This window comes from Poecilia reticulata, chromosome 21 (genome assembly GCF_904066995.2).
Source record: "Poecilia reticulata chromosome 21, P_reticulata-male-v2, whole genome shotgun sequence".
Lineage (NCBI taxonomy): Eukaryota > Metazoa > Chordata > Actinopteri > Cyprinodontiformes > Poeciliidae > Poecilia > Poecilia reticulata.
The window spans coordinates 3,354,208-3,368,722 of record NC_088850.1 but is presented as its reverse complement, the minus strand read 5'-3'; the positions used below and the strand labels follow the sequence as shown (position 1 = coordinate 3,368,722).

General features: G+C 38.0%; 1 protein-coding gene across 7 annotated transcripts in view; it reads right to left on the bottom strand.

The window, feature by feature from the left end:
- The window catches only part of msraa (methionine sulfoxide reductase Aa), a 36,479-nt gene extending 25,170 nt beyond the window's left edge, over positions 1-11,309 (bottom strand). Inside the window, exon 1 of one of the 7 annotated variants that reach the window (XM_017302302.2) lies at positions 11,056-11,309. In XM_017302302.2, coding sequence (XP_017157791.2) covers positions 11,056-11,191 — 136 coding nt within the window. In that variant the 5' untranslated portion in view covers positions 11,192-11,309. The other 6 variants (XM_008397207.3, XM_081602178.1, XM_081602177.1 and 3 more) reach the window with 6 other exon arrangements.
- Positions 11,310-14,515: the final 3,206 nt, after the last annotated feature.

Sequence of the window (14,515 nt, the reverse complement as noted above, 5' to 3'; positions counted from 1 at the left end):
GCCGTTTTTAAATTCATTTTTTGGATGAAGCCACATTAATATGGGAAGGACAGATGAGCAGAGCAGAAAGCCAGACCAAGAAATTCCTCAGAGAATGAGGTCAGTCTTTAAAACCAGACTGTAGATTTATGATTGAATAAGACTAAAACATGACGAACAACACCAGGCTGCAGAAACAGAAATCTAGTTTTCAATACAGTCTCTGGGTCTGTGTTCTTCTTTTCTTATATCAATGCGTCACAAAAAAAAACACTAAATTCTTTATGATACTATAAAGAAAAGCTGATTTCTGTTTTTTGGTCTAATTTCTAGTGCAGACAGTAGATTATTTCACTTATAAGATGGGAAAAATGTCTTGTTATGAGTCAATTAATCTACCAGTGGAAATAAAAGGTTTTTTATTAACATTTAGGAGTTATTGACATAAAACAATCTCCTACATCTTGCTGAAAAGTTTCTTGTAAGTTAGTTTTGTCTTATTTCAAGTGTACTGAAATATTTGCACTAGAAATAGACCAAAATTACTTAGTGGGATTTTGTGTTTTTGCAGTGTATTGTTGTCGTAATGCTAACATTTCCAACTTGATACCATTTTCAAAACTGGCAACATTTCTTGAAGAAACAGAAGGTTTTATGTTATTCTTATATTATTTTGACTTTATTCTGGTACACATTTATTCTCATAATTTAGTGACTTTATTACCACAATTTTATATTTTTCATTTATTTGCTTTTTCTTCATATGGCTCTAGTACTCTGCTGTACTAAAGAGGATGCGTGCTTTTTTGCTTTTTTTATGTATTTCAACCAAAATGAGTATCTTTGAATGTATTTTTTAGTACTCACTCTATCAAAGTATCTGTTATTTTGACTATCAATAGAAGTATTTTCCTCTAGTAATCCTAAAATATCCATGAAATAAAAACAATGCTTGTTAATCAAAAATAATTCATGTATCCTTCTTGTTTCTAAATACTGCACAGCTCGTGTCTTTTAAACTCCTTTAGACAATAACAGGAGACATTTACAAGGTTGTAACAGTAAAAAGAAAAGCAGTAACATATGTTATATTTCCCAGCTGATGCATTAATTGTCACTCCAACAGGATGAAGCAGACTGCATCAGATGTTTGCTCCATGTCATGTTTCCTAAACTGATTTCAGCTGTAAGAGCCCAGTTTGTGCTGGCAACTAATTTGCTTTTATTTGGTTGTGAAGAGCAGTAAAAGAGGTTAGAAAGCATTTCAGGACACTTCACATCAAACAGTAAGCCACTTCATTTTAGCTGCAGTGTGTGTGTGTGTGTGTGTGTGTGTGTGTGTGTGTGTGTGTGTGTGTGTGTGTGTGTGTGTGTGTGACTAACTAGGATGCCTCCCAGTCTCTTTCTTTCCCAGCACCCTGAATCCTGTCACAATAATAAGCCTGATCAGAGAGCAGGCCTTTATCCATGGTGACATCTGTACCACACACACACACACACACACACACACACACACACACACACACACACACACACACACACACACACACACACACACACACACACACACACACACACACACACACACACACACACCCTCTATTAGTGCTGCTCTATTTCAGCTGTGTGTGTAAAGGCAGCCAGAGCAGCTCCAGAATCAGCCAATCAGAGCGCAGTACACTCGGCTTTATCTCTGCAGGCCTTCATCACTTTTTAATTTTCTGTTGAGACGATAAAGATAACAAAAGACACTCCTAAAATATGCAAGATAAGGAAACAATCAACGGGTCAGCCTGGAAGTTGCTTCATGATGGAACAATCTTATTCACATTCATTTCCACCCTAAAGACTGGACTATTTTTAAAGAGAGAATTATGGAAAGACCAATCTAGAAGGCATTTTAAATGCTACATAAAATCTTGTAACTCTTCTATTCCTCTTCTTATCTGCCATTTTATTAATCTTGCATTGTAACTCTAGTGCTAAATTATCCCCAGCATTAATTTTCTTTGCATCTTTTATTCACTTCCAACTTGTTTAGTTTTAGTTTCTTGTGACTTTTTATTAAATTCAGTTAGTTTTAATTAGTTTTTAGTGTGTTAGCTAGTTATTATTAGTTGAATGTTGCTTAATTTTAGTTTTTATTGGTTGCAGTAGTAGTTTTAGTTTTTTCATACTTTTTAAATGCACGATTCAAAAAGGTAAACGTATTGTATTGTGACTGTGCATACATTTATTGAATAATGAATACTCAACAGAAGATATAGTTTTCAAAACATGTTCAACAATCGGCAACGGAGTTTCACTCCAACTTTTTCTGTTGCCGTTTTGCAAAAGTGTGGAAAACGGCAGCTGACAACAAAAAGGAAAGATAAATCTGAAAATTTTAATGTATTATTAGATAATGTATGACAGCAAAAGATAAAAGTTTTCTGTGGAAAAATGTTTACATTTTTCAACTTTCTTGTGTAGTGTCGCTAGCGTGCGTGACCACGTCTACATGTTGACTATATTCTATGTATTATATTCATTTCAGATGTTGTAAAAATACTATATATTAAATATGACTTAAAATATATTTGACTGTGATTTAATGCCTTTAAATTGGGCCTCTGTCTCTTTAAAAACTCCTGCTCTTTCTGAAACTCCGCCTTCAGGACGTCATCAAACATGGCTCCTCTGTTAACCCTTTAACGTTTTTACCAGGGTTTCACTGAAAAGTAGCTCCTATAATGAGCTCAGCTGATGCTCATCTCCACCTGGTGTTTGCTAATTGCTGCTGGCTAGTCTGAAGGAGCTGAGTAAGTCTCGCTTTGTGAGGCAAAAGCTTGGTATGTTGGAAACTGCAGCTCGGAAGAGGAGTTTCGTCCATGGAGGCGGGGCTAGGTCCACTCAGGAGTTTTGTAGCTGAATAGTTGCCATGGAGATTAAAAGATTTCTCAAACATGCCAGAAAGAATCGAGGCAACACTCCATATATGTTCTTGGTGAACATTATAAACATGATGTAAAGCTACTTTGTTGAACAGATTAGTTGGCACTGGATCTGGAAGTTTTTTTGATAACTCAGAGAACTCAGCAGCGTAAAAACCGACTCATTGTGATAAAATACTGACGGGTCACAGGCTTGTACATCTCCATCTTTGCTACCGAAACATCCCGGTTGGCACGGCGACCGGAGAAGAGTTGAAACATGTACTGAATGTTCAGGAGCCTCTCCTCACCTTCCCACCGGAGCTCCAGAGTTGACAGTGATAAATGAAGCACTGCAGTTAATGTCTGGCTGGGGGGAGGATGGGGGAGTCCACACACACACACACACACGCACACACACACACACACACACACACACACACACACACACACACACACACACACACACACACACACACACACACACACACACACACACACACACGCACACACACACGATTGCCTACACCGTGCTGCAATTAAATCTACAAAGTAACCTCCCCCCGCCGCCCCCCTCTGCCAACGTCTCTCACTGATTGCCTGGTTTCTCCATCTCTCTCCTCCTCACGTTCCCATCATCCTCCATTTACCCCCCTGTCCGTTTTTTTTCTCTCAATCTGAGCTTCTCAATCAGCTGCTCTGATTGCTGTCTTTGTTTTTATTACCGTCCGTCACGACAGCCATCAGTGTTATCCTTATTGCTCTGTGTGTTTGCCTCTCAGCGTATGGGAAAAAACTCAAGGAAGTTGCGGCAAGCCGGTTTATGCAAATTGTTAAATTGCAGTCGCACCATGGAAATATTTAACACAGGAATTCAATTGCTGCAAAAATTTAAATATATTTTCAGCTTGGTGATTTATGCATATCGCACGGCCAGATAGTAATTAAAAAAACATAGCAAGCTGAGCTAATGGAAACGAGTTGTAATTTTTACTTTTCTGTTATTGACAGACATTACGTCATCCTTCTTTGTATTTCATAACTAGTGCGACTTCATAAAAAGCAGGTTTCCATACACACTTCTGAGGATACATGCAATATTATTAGCACATTTTGAAGCAATTCTTTTAATAAATAAAGAAAGAATATTTCATAATAGTGCAGATATGGCAGATATGCATATTCTCTTTACAGCACAGTGAGCTGTAATGTTTTGTGGATGAACCAAACCAGGTTTCCATCAACATTCTGTTTTTGCACATTTTTAAGTATCACTTTAAAAAAGGTTAATAGAAACAGAAAAATTCAAAAGGATTTTCTCAATTTCACAAAAAAGTTTGGTGATGTCTTTCCCTTTTGACACTTTGTCACAAAAAAGGGGAAAAAAGGCTGATATTTATATTATTACACGTCTTTCTGCTCCTTTTCATCCATGATTTTGTTTAGCTGTTACATAAATTATTCATATTTACTATTGAGTGAATTAAATAAAAAATAAAATGAAATAAAATAAAATTTCATCAAGTGTGGCTGTAATAAGGAAGATACAGTTACAAGATTGTATCAACATACAGCTGGACAATAAATCAATCTCAATATATAATCAGATGATCAATATCAATAGAAAATACATCTGACAGAATATTTAATAATTTCACTGACCAGAACCGCACAGCCTTGTGGGAGATGTAGGCAGAGGAAAAGTTTAGACCAGTGGTTCTTAACCTGGGTTCGATCGAACCCCAGGGGTTCGGCGGAGCCTCTGCCGCGGAGGTAAAGACACAGTTGTGTAAAGTCGTGATGACGCCCCGCTTCGCCATCACTTGCTGCAGAGGATCACGTTACATTGCTTAGCCAATCAGAGGATCACGTTACATTGCTTAGCCAATCAGAGGATCACGTTACATTGCTTATCCAATCAGAGCTGCGGAGGAGCCCTGATTGAAGGAGCTCCACTCTTTTTACCAAATTCTATAGTCTAAATCTGCTCCTTAGTCGCATCTCTTCGGGGTTGCTACTGCCTCTAGTGGCATGGGGGTGGTAACACAGCTAATATAATTACATTACTAAATCAGAATACCGCAAAATATGTTGTGTGCCGGGGGAGGGGGGGGGGGATAAGAAGGGTTCGGTGAATGCGCATATGAAACTGGGGGGTTCGGTACCTCAAAAAAGGTTAAGAACCACTGTGTTAGACACTCAACGTCTCACTGCTAGCTAAGCTCCTTGGTTACCTAGCAACTCAATCATTCTTTGGTTACCTAGCAACACGTAACCAGCAGTTTAAGGCTTCACCACTATGCCTCTTCTGCTTAAAAAAAAGAACCACAGCGTGGAGTGAAAATTGTAGATACATTAGAAAAGATCATGCCAGTAGTTTGGCAGTATTTCAGAAATTTTAAACAAAAAACAATTAATCAATAATTATCGATACTGACTGAAATGAAACGCTTATATCATGATACGTCTTTTTCAGCCATATTGTCCAAACCTACAAGAGCTAAATATCTCAGAAAAATGGAGGCGCTGACGTTTGCTACGTCAGAACATCTTCCCTTCAGGACATTGACTCTTTTTCTGTAAAAACATAAACACCTCAAGTGAGAATATAAACTTTTTTTGTGAAATTGCTGAAGTTTTTCTTCAGTTCTATTCAGTTTAAGTGGAAGCTTTCATGGCTACCTTGCAAACAAATAAAAGAAAAAAAAAAGAGATGAATTACAAAAAACCCTCACTTTTTTCCACTTAGAGTAAATATTAGAGATGTGAAACTTTCTGTAGATTCATTTCCGATTTTTAGGGTCAGAGTTCAATTCAGAAACCATTTTTTCTATTCAAACTGTTTAAACTATGTGACTGATAAAATGACAAGGCAGTGTAAACAAATAGAAATTTCTTCAAATCAATTCATACTTTACCAAATTCAGTCAGTTTAGACTTGATCAGATTTAGGTTTGTATGTAAAATCCTTACATTACTAGAATTAGGATTCCTTAGCTGCCTGGCTTTTTCTTAAGTAAAACAAATATCAAAGAATATTTTCTTTGATAATATCCAAAGAAAATATTCCAGCATAATATTATTATGTTAGAAATCTACAACGTAAAAAATATCAAAGAATAATATAATAAATATAATTTTAGAAAAATAATCCCAGAGTTAGGAATTGCAATTCTCAATTATTTTTTTTTCCCCCTGCACCTCTAGTAAATATATTAAATATTACACAGTGGATTAAATGATAGCACTGTTTTCTTTGTCAATGTTAAAATTTGATCACATTTACCAACTACATGAAAAGTCTTTCTTATATATTTACTCCAAAATGAATGATTACTGGCACCAAATTTGAGTATTTTCCTAGTTTACTGTCCTTTCTTCATCTTTCTTAAGCCCTGAAAACAGCTGACTGACGGCTGTGAGTGTAGTTAGAGTGGAGGTGGGGGTTAATAAGCCTCCACAGGGTCTTTCTGCAGTGTGTGAGTGTGTGTGTGTGTGTGTGTGAGAAAGAGAGAGAGAGCTTCCCTACGGGTTCGACTCAATCGATTGCTCACAGCCATTAGTCGTGAGACAGTGTGCGGTGCAGAGAATCGGACTTAATGCACTTTGCACTGGCAGACTGATTGGACCCTTTCAGACCTCTATGTGTTATAGTAATGGCTTTTTGCATTCACACTTTCTGTAAGTGGATGCTGTGGAAAATGTTGACGGCTGCAGCGAGACAGAGCTGCGATGCATGTGGAATATTTCACTACACAGGCTGTAACTCACACATGAAATGTGATTGTTTATAGCAGAACGACAGAATCGTAATGCTGGAAATAAATCTGCAACACAAATTTAGAGCATCTATAAATCACAGACAGATGCTGTAATTCACATCATTACATATTCCTTTAAGAAAAGGTTATTTCTGCATTTCCTGTTAAAACTGGAAGTGATTTGGGAGTCGAAGTAACTCTTAGCCCAACTCCTTCATATCAATTTCTCAGATTTTTCTGTGACCGCTGCCTTTTTCAGGTAAGATAATGACCGCTCATAAACACTTCACACAAGCATTAATTTGCAATTTGAGGGCGTCTTCAACTGAAATATGTTTCACATCATCAAATGGAAAGTTTAGATATTTACAAAAGACTTTGTATGAGAAGATTATCTATGCAAACACTTCAGTAATGACCGACCTTGCAGCCTGAGCCTTTTTTGCTTCTCTTCATCTTTTCCCTTCCCTCCATCTGTGCCAATCTGCAGGCTGTCCTCATCCATTATGCCTCTCACATTCACCCCTAAACACTTGTCATTTTTCCTGTCAAGGTTATCAGGGCAGTGTCGACAACAACGAGCCGCGCTGATGAAATCTTGCACAAAGAGAGGCTCATTTGTCCACAAGAATCCATCTGTGTTGTTGTGGAAACGGCACTGATACATGCAGACGGACTGAAGCGAGGAAGCAACAGCCTGATAAGACTGAAGACACTTAACATGTACAAGAAACACGGCTGTCAAAACTGATCCAGGTTGTCAGGAAAAATCTGACTTGAGTCCCGACATTCAAGCAAATCAGTGGATTTTCACTAACAAGCAAATGTTTAATGATATAAACGGTGAAAACAAATTAAGAAATGGCAACAATTACGATGCTGCATGTTTGACAGCTTTGATTGTGTGCAGATGTAGCTGCTGTGGGTCTTTCATGTGGAAACAGGAAAACATCTGGCTTCACCGAGCTTTCAGCTGTCACACTGTGAGCTGCCAGGAAGTTAAAGATACTTTTTTTTTTTTTATCACAACAAAACTGCACTGAAATCTCTCAATATAATGCCAGTATTTACAAAAAAAAGATCCTCATAAAACAGCAAAAATGACACTAAAACAAGCCTCCCGCTGCCCACCAGCACAGCAGCTAATGAAGGGACTCTGCTGCACCAGCAGCCAGATGTCTGAACATCTGCATCAAGCTGTGATGAAGGAGACACACTCTTCTTCATTAGTCTTTTGTCCATCTGTATATAAAGGTGGGGAGACTTTCAGGCCAGCATAACATATCACACGCAACTAAATATGAAGTTAATTCCAAAGAATTTTACTGGACGATAAATTGTCCCAGAAATTATTGCGATAAACGATTACATTGTTATTTTAAGACCATTTTCAATAATAATAATAGCAATAATATAATCATGCGACTGCAACTACTTCAAACATCAAAAAACATTTAAAATATCCAAAATAAGCCAACAAAAAAACCTAAACAATAATTACTGAAATTGATTTTAAGGACTGCAACCAAAACTGCAGAGATTCTCACAACTGAATTACTAATCATTCAGTTCAGACGGGAAAAACGGGTTAAAGTTCGGACTTTTGTAGAAAAAAGAAAAGTGCAAACTAATTTTGTTTAGTTACATGTCAAATGTTTTTCAAAATATCAGCTTTTCAGCGATATAAATGGCAATTATTAAGTGAGTGGCAATTAACTGAGTTATTTATTCTTGTGATGAGTGGTTGTTATTTAATCATGTTGTAAATTAAAACAATTTCTATTTGAACAATTTATTTTGGCAGGGTTTTATTTTTTATATCAAAAACTGCATAATAAAAGTCTTTCAGTCTTTCAACAAGCCCTTTTATGAAGGGAAATTTATTGTTTCTGTTGATTATTTGTTTAAAATAACTGCCAATTCCAGTGTTGAATGTTGATTGGAATTAAAGTTAATTGATCTTTCAAAATATGTTCTCGCCTTATTCCTTAAAATGGGTTCAAAACAACAATATTACAGTTTATCACAATAACTTCTGGGCCGATTTATCGTCCAGCGAATTTTTTTACCGTGACTTTATACATCATTTAATCCCCTTGTAACCAGTTGAACCTTTAATGTGGAAACTAAACTGTGAAGTCATTAAAAAGTATCTTACCAGGTTTTGATGCAGAAAACACTGAGGATTCCACACCACTGATCCCAGTATACGTACGTCTCTATTCAGATCAGGAGAGCAACAAAAGCACCAAACTTACTTTAAAGACGCGACAGTAATTGATGTCGTAAAATCTAGAAATCTCCACTTTTGGCCTGCTTTCTCTCTTCTCGCTCTGCTGCGTTTCAATGCGTTTTCCATTTTAAACTTGGACACCAGCAGTATTCCCAATAGTTTGGTCACTGACCCAAACCTCTTGCTTGGTGTGAGGCTGGCCTTCTTCTGGCTCCGACTGGCCTGTCTGTGGTTTAGCATTGTCCAGGAAAAAACCAAACAGTATAAAATCTGTTGTTTTTCTGTTGTCCTCCAAAACCCAATCACGTCCAACGACCCCGCATCTGACTTGTGAAGAAGACGGAAAAAAAGAACAAAAAACAGAAAAATATCTTCTTTTGTCTTTGCCTCCCAAATCCCAGAAGTTCAGTTTCCAGTCGATTCAGTTAAAATATGGATTTTTTTTGCTTGTTTTTTCGTCACAGATGCTGAAATTGTCCCCGTGCTTCACCACAACCACCATGCCTGGACGTTTCCTGATTTCCTCTGGCGCTGCAGCCCTAAACCAGACAGACAAAAGAAAGGAAGCCCTGCCAAGTCTCTCTACTGCAGGCATAGGCTTTTCATTTCCCCTCCACTCCCTCGTGCTTTCTTCTGTTCCCCAGAAGCGTTGGCGAAGCTCCAGCAAGTCTGCCATGCCGCCTGAACCTTCCCGTCCGTCCCGATCGTCGTTTCGCTGCGGACCCCCGCCCTCCTAACCCCTTCGCTCCCACAGCCTCCTTCTCCAGTCCAACCCCTTCCAAACCGGCCAAAGAAGTCCAACAACTTCACTCGGTGTTTAATTGTTGATTAAATCTGAAAACGCTCAAACATTTTAGCACAACGCTAATCAGATCTTAAGTCTCGGATACAGCTGAGTCAACACTCCATTCACCAGACAACCTTTATATTTACTGCTTGTAAGTAAAGGCCAGCATAAAGGGCAGTGAGTGTGTGCTTCTGTGTGTCCTGGGCCCTTCATTCAGTGCCAGAGCCGACCTATTCATCATGTGCCAAGGCTCAGCGCCCTCACTTGTACTGAAGAGGGGGCATCTTGGTGCCAACTGCCCTCACTGCCAACTTAGCGCTGCTGTCGGCCTGTGTATGCACACAGAAAGCTCCCTATCTCACAAACACACACACAGTGCCAGACATGTTTATTGGCACCACTGGTAAAGATGTGGTTAAAGTCTTAGCATATCTTTTATTGCAGCAGCATAATCTCAGTCTGAAAAGATTCTCTAACATTAAAAATGGGTGAATTTATTCACTGTTTGCATTTTTTATATAAAAATCTGTGGTAATGACTGTTTTCACAACATACAAGCCTTTATTTAATTTATATGTCTGAATTTTCAACTTATCAAATTGTCAAGGAACTGGTAAGGATTGATATGCAAACTTATATTTCTCTGGGGTATAAATATGATGCCACACACAGATTACTAGAGACTAAAAATCTATTTTTTTGGTTGCCAACACTCAAGTTGGCTTTGACATGAAACAAAAGATGAAATCAGTGATGCTGTGGCTCTATTTCTCATCCTGAGGAAGCTGAACTAAATGTAGCTCACCTTGCCAATATTTAACAGTGTCCTGCTAGAACACAGATTGGTGTTGTTAAAAAAAAGTAACTATTTTACACATTAGTGATTTTGATTTGATATTTTTGACATTTATTTCATGGTGCATGGGTGATACTAATCTAAAGACATGTATACAACACAGACAAAACTCTATTGCATTATTTTTATATGGGTTGCAACTACCAACAATTATATTTCTAAAATTTTAAAAAATATATTCCGGAAACAATTGCTAAAGCCGTCATAAAAGGCAGCTTTCTGGTTCAGTTGAATAATTTCTTGCTAGGCGTTTCCCTCCCCAATATGGCGGATCTAATGACGCAATGCAACAAAAACCGGCGCTGTTGAACCTAGGTACGCATGCGTACACAACAGCAGGTGCCGCTAACTGACTAAAACATCTTTTAGGACTTTTTACCGTAATTTGTTACCCCGGTCACAGTTTTACGATTCTACAGACATTATTTACTGCCAAGAACTACGCGAATTAAACATCATAAACAGTTAATTTCGGTTCAAGAAGCTTGAAAACAAGTTAAGTTTGGTTAAAGCTAGCTTAGACTTACCGGAGACTTTGACGCTGTCGGCCCGGCCTGGTAGCGCTGTCTCTGGGGTTGGCATCTGTGTTTTGGAGGCCATGTCTCCCATTCTACTGTTGATGAAGTGACGCCAAACCAAACGCAGCCTGGAGGAGGAGACCATTGAAACCAGAGCAGTTAGTTACCCACAGAGCTGCATAACAGCTAGCTTACCTAACGTTACCACGGAGCTGATGTAACAGGGGCGCAGCGCTGTTACACAACACACAAACACGGCTCTCCGTAACTTATATAAACTTATAAAAACACAATAAATGCTTGAAACTATAACTATGACAGAAAATACTTCGTCTCAGAGACAGGAGTTGTTATTTCTAACTAATTCCTCTTTCTGTAAAGAAATAATTTTATATTTACATTGTAGGAGGAGCAAAGCGGTAATTTCTCACATGAATTAATATATTTTTGTTAAATTAATGTTACAGAAATTTAGTCAAATAAACAACTAGATGATTAATATTAAATAACAAATTGTGTGTGTGTGTGTGTGGGGGGGGGGGGGTTGGGGGAGGATCTAAAATAAAAAACATGTAAACTGAAAAAAAAAATTTCAAAACTTCTTTTCAGATTGAATGTTTTTTTTTCACTTTTTTTCAGTTTTTTTTTTTAGTTTGCAATTATTTTTTCCATTTCAATTTTTTAACAAACTTCCTGGCCCCTATTAAGCTCCATAAATACCTTTCTTAAAAGTTATTTTCAAAGTGTACTCTTAATCTGAAAGTTGAGCCTCATCAGAAAGCTATTTTTCTAAGATATTGATTGTAATTCAGAGAATTGATACCCAGGAAGGAGATAAAGCCGGTTCAGTCAGCACCAAGCAGAACCAGTGAGTCAAATGGTTTCCTGTTTACTAGGAGAAAGATGGAAGAACGCTGCTTGTGCTGAAAAATGTTCCTATTGGTGTCTGATGATGTCTGTATGAAAGGTGAGAATCATCAATAATTCAGCAGAAGCAAACCCGCCAATATCACCACACAGGAGAGTTGTGGGTTTTTTTCTGCATCACAAACTCATAATAATTGAGTTTGTTATAAAGACCACAACCAAAAGCTTTTAGATAATAAAACATCAACACTAAATGGTTGATCTGGTTTGGTGGTTTTGAACTTAAAGCCTCCATTCACACAAAGGGTGATTCTTAAGTCCTCAAATGGAAGCAAAACACTCAAAAATGGTTGGTTTTAAGGAGGATATTAAACGACATCAGCCTTTATTAATCTGTATTTCATAAATAGTAAAAGTGACAAAGTAAAACAACTTCAAAGGAATAAAAAATACATATAAATCAGACATGTTTAATGCATTAACTTCCTCTCTAAATAATAGATTTAAGATGTTCGTTTTTCTTTATTTTTTGACTTGTGATTAACTTCTTTCTGATTCAAATTTAACTACCTGGATCCCACATAGTTCAATTTTGGCATCAAGAGGGAGAAAAGGATCCAGAATGATGATATTACCACAAATAACTGATCTTAAAAAGGTGGAAATGAGTTTCAGATTATTTGTTGCCTACATGTGCATAAATGCATAATCCTCCTCCAGCGCATTAGGGTCATTGTGGATTAAAAAAAAAAGGAGTACATTTCCACCAAAACCTTTTCTTTTTAGAAAAAACATGGACATTTCTGAGCTTCAAATATCAAAAAATGACTAGAAAACAAAATGCTTACATTTTTAGATGAATCTCAGAAATTCCTTAGAAAAAACAAGGAATTTTCTGAGCTTGAAATGTCAAAAATTTTCTAGAATAAAACTTGGAAATTTCTGAGTTTCAAAATCCAAAAATGTTTAACTTTTGAAACTCTGAAAGACAAGATTAAAGCCCGACGACTACCTTGCTGCAAAACTGGAAAAGTGATGGAAATAAAACAGATCTTTGACATCCAAATATTACAACCTGGCATCACTTCATGATGTTTTACTGTTACAATCTTTCTTATTTAAAGGAAAACACATTTTGGTTTTAATGAAATCTAAATCTCTCACCCCGGTGTTTCTGGGGTGAATAATATTTCCGCCATATTTGGCGCCCCCTCTATGCAGCGCCCCCATGCTGCCCATGCAGTGGATTCCCATGTGCTCTTATCCAGATCCATGAGCAGATCTTCAAGTAGCCTGGTCAAATATCCTTTTAAAACCAAGTGGAAAGCTGAAAAATGTGAAAACTGAGGATTTTTTCAGAAAAAATACGGATCTTTGACGTCCAGATCTTAAAACCTTTCATGAAGTTTTACTGTTACAATCTTTCTTATTTAAAGAAGTCATTTCGGTTTAATGATGTATAAATCCCCAGTGTTCTTCACTAGGAATAACTTGTCCACTATTGTTTGGCGCCCTTCCAACGCAGCGCCCTTAAATGTAGCGCAGATGCCGCTTATCCAGAATCATGAGCAGATCTTCAAGTATCCTGGTCAAATATCCTCTAAAAGCTGAAAACTGTGAAAACTGAGGATTTTGTCTTGACATCCAGACCTCACAGCTCATAACGATGAGTGACGGTAATTATCTAAACGTGAGACTGAATCATGTTCACAGCGGCCATATTTTGGGGGAAAAAAAAAAAAAAAAAACTTTGCGTGTTTAATATTTCCGGAAACCATCTGGATTCACCTAAATTATGGGCAGTCAGGTGGGGCGAGCCAGATGCTTTCACTCGGCCTTTCCTCCCCCTTCCTGAGGAGGATGAGGATGTGAAAACCTGCCTTCATCTGACTCCCTCTCTCTCAGAGGACCACCCCTCCCCTCTCCTCTTTCCTCTCCATCTGACTGCGCCCGACTTCTTTCCCTCCATCCTGCCACAGAGCTCCGCGGACTGCACCCAGCGCGCCGAGGAAGGAAGCGACATTTTCAGCTTCTGCATGTCTTCTTCTTCTTCTACTTCTTCTTCCTCTTCTTCTTCTTGACTCTGGACTATGTCTGCTTAGCGATCTCCTCTGGAGGGTAAAACTCTTCATCTGCAGAGGGGAGGACGGTGTGATCTCTGCATCCCCCGCATCACCATCATCATCACCATCATCATCATCATCATCATCCCTCCGCATCCCTCCATGGAGAGGATTAAATCCCGCAGAAGCCGGTCGCTTTTTGTTTTTTAGTGAAAACGCGCCGTTTATTCTGCTCCTTGCTTTCGGAAGGTATTGTTCGGATTTGCGTTTGTTTGAAACTGAAATTGACGCTTTTAGCGCGTTTATTTGCAAACGCCGCAGTGTGCTGTCGCGCTTTGCGGAACTGCTTCCTCTCCTTGTCATGAAAAAAAAAAAACCTTTAATATGATAAAAGTGACATTTGTCTCCTTAAGAGGCCATGATGTAATGTGATGCTCTGACGAGAGAAGATAGTCATTTTTAGAGATGTTTTGCAAATATTTCGTTTCTGTTTGATTGCTGCATATTAAAATTGGTTAATAGTGGCTTCAAACCTCCCA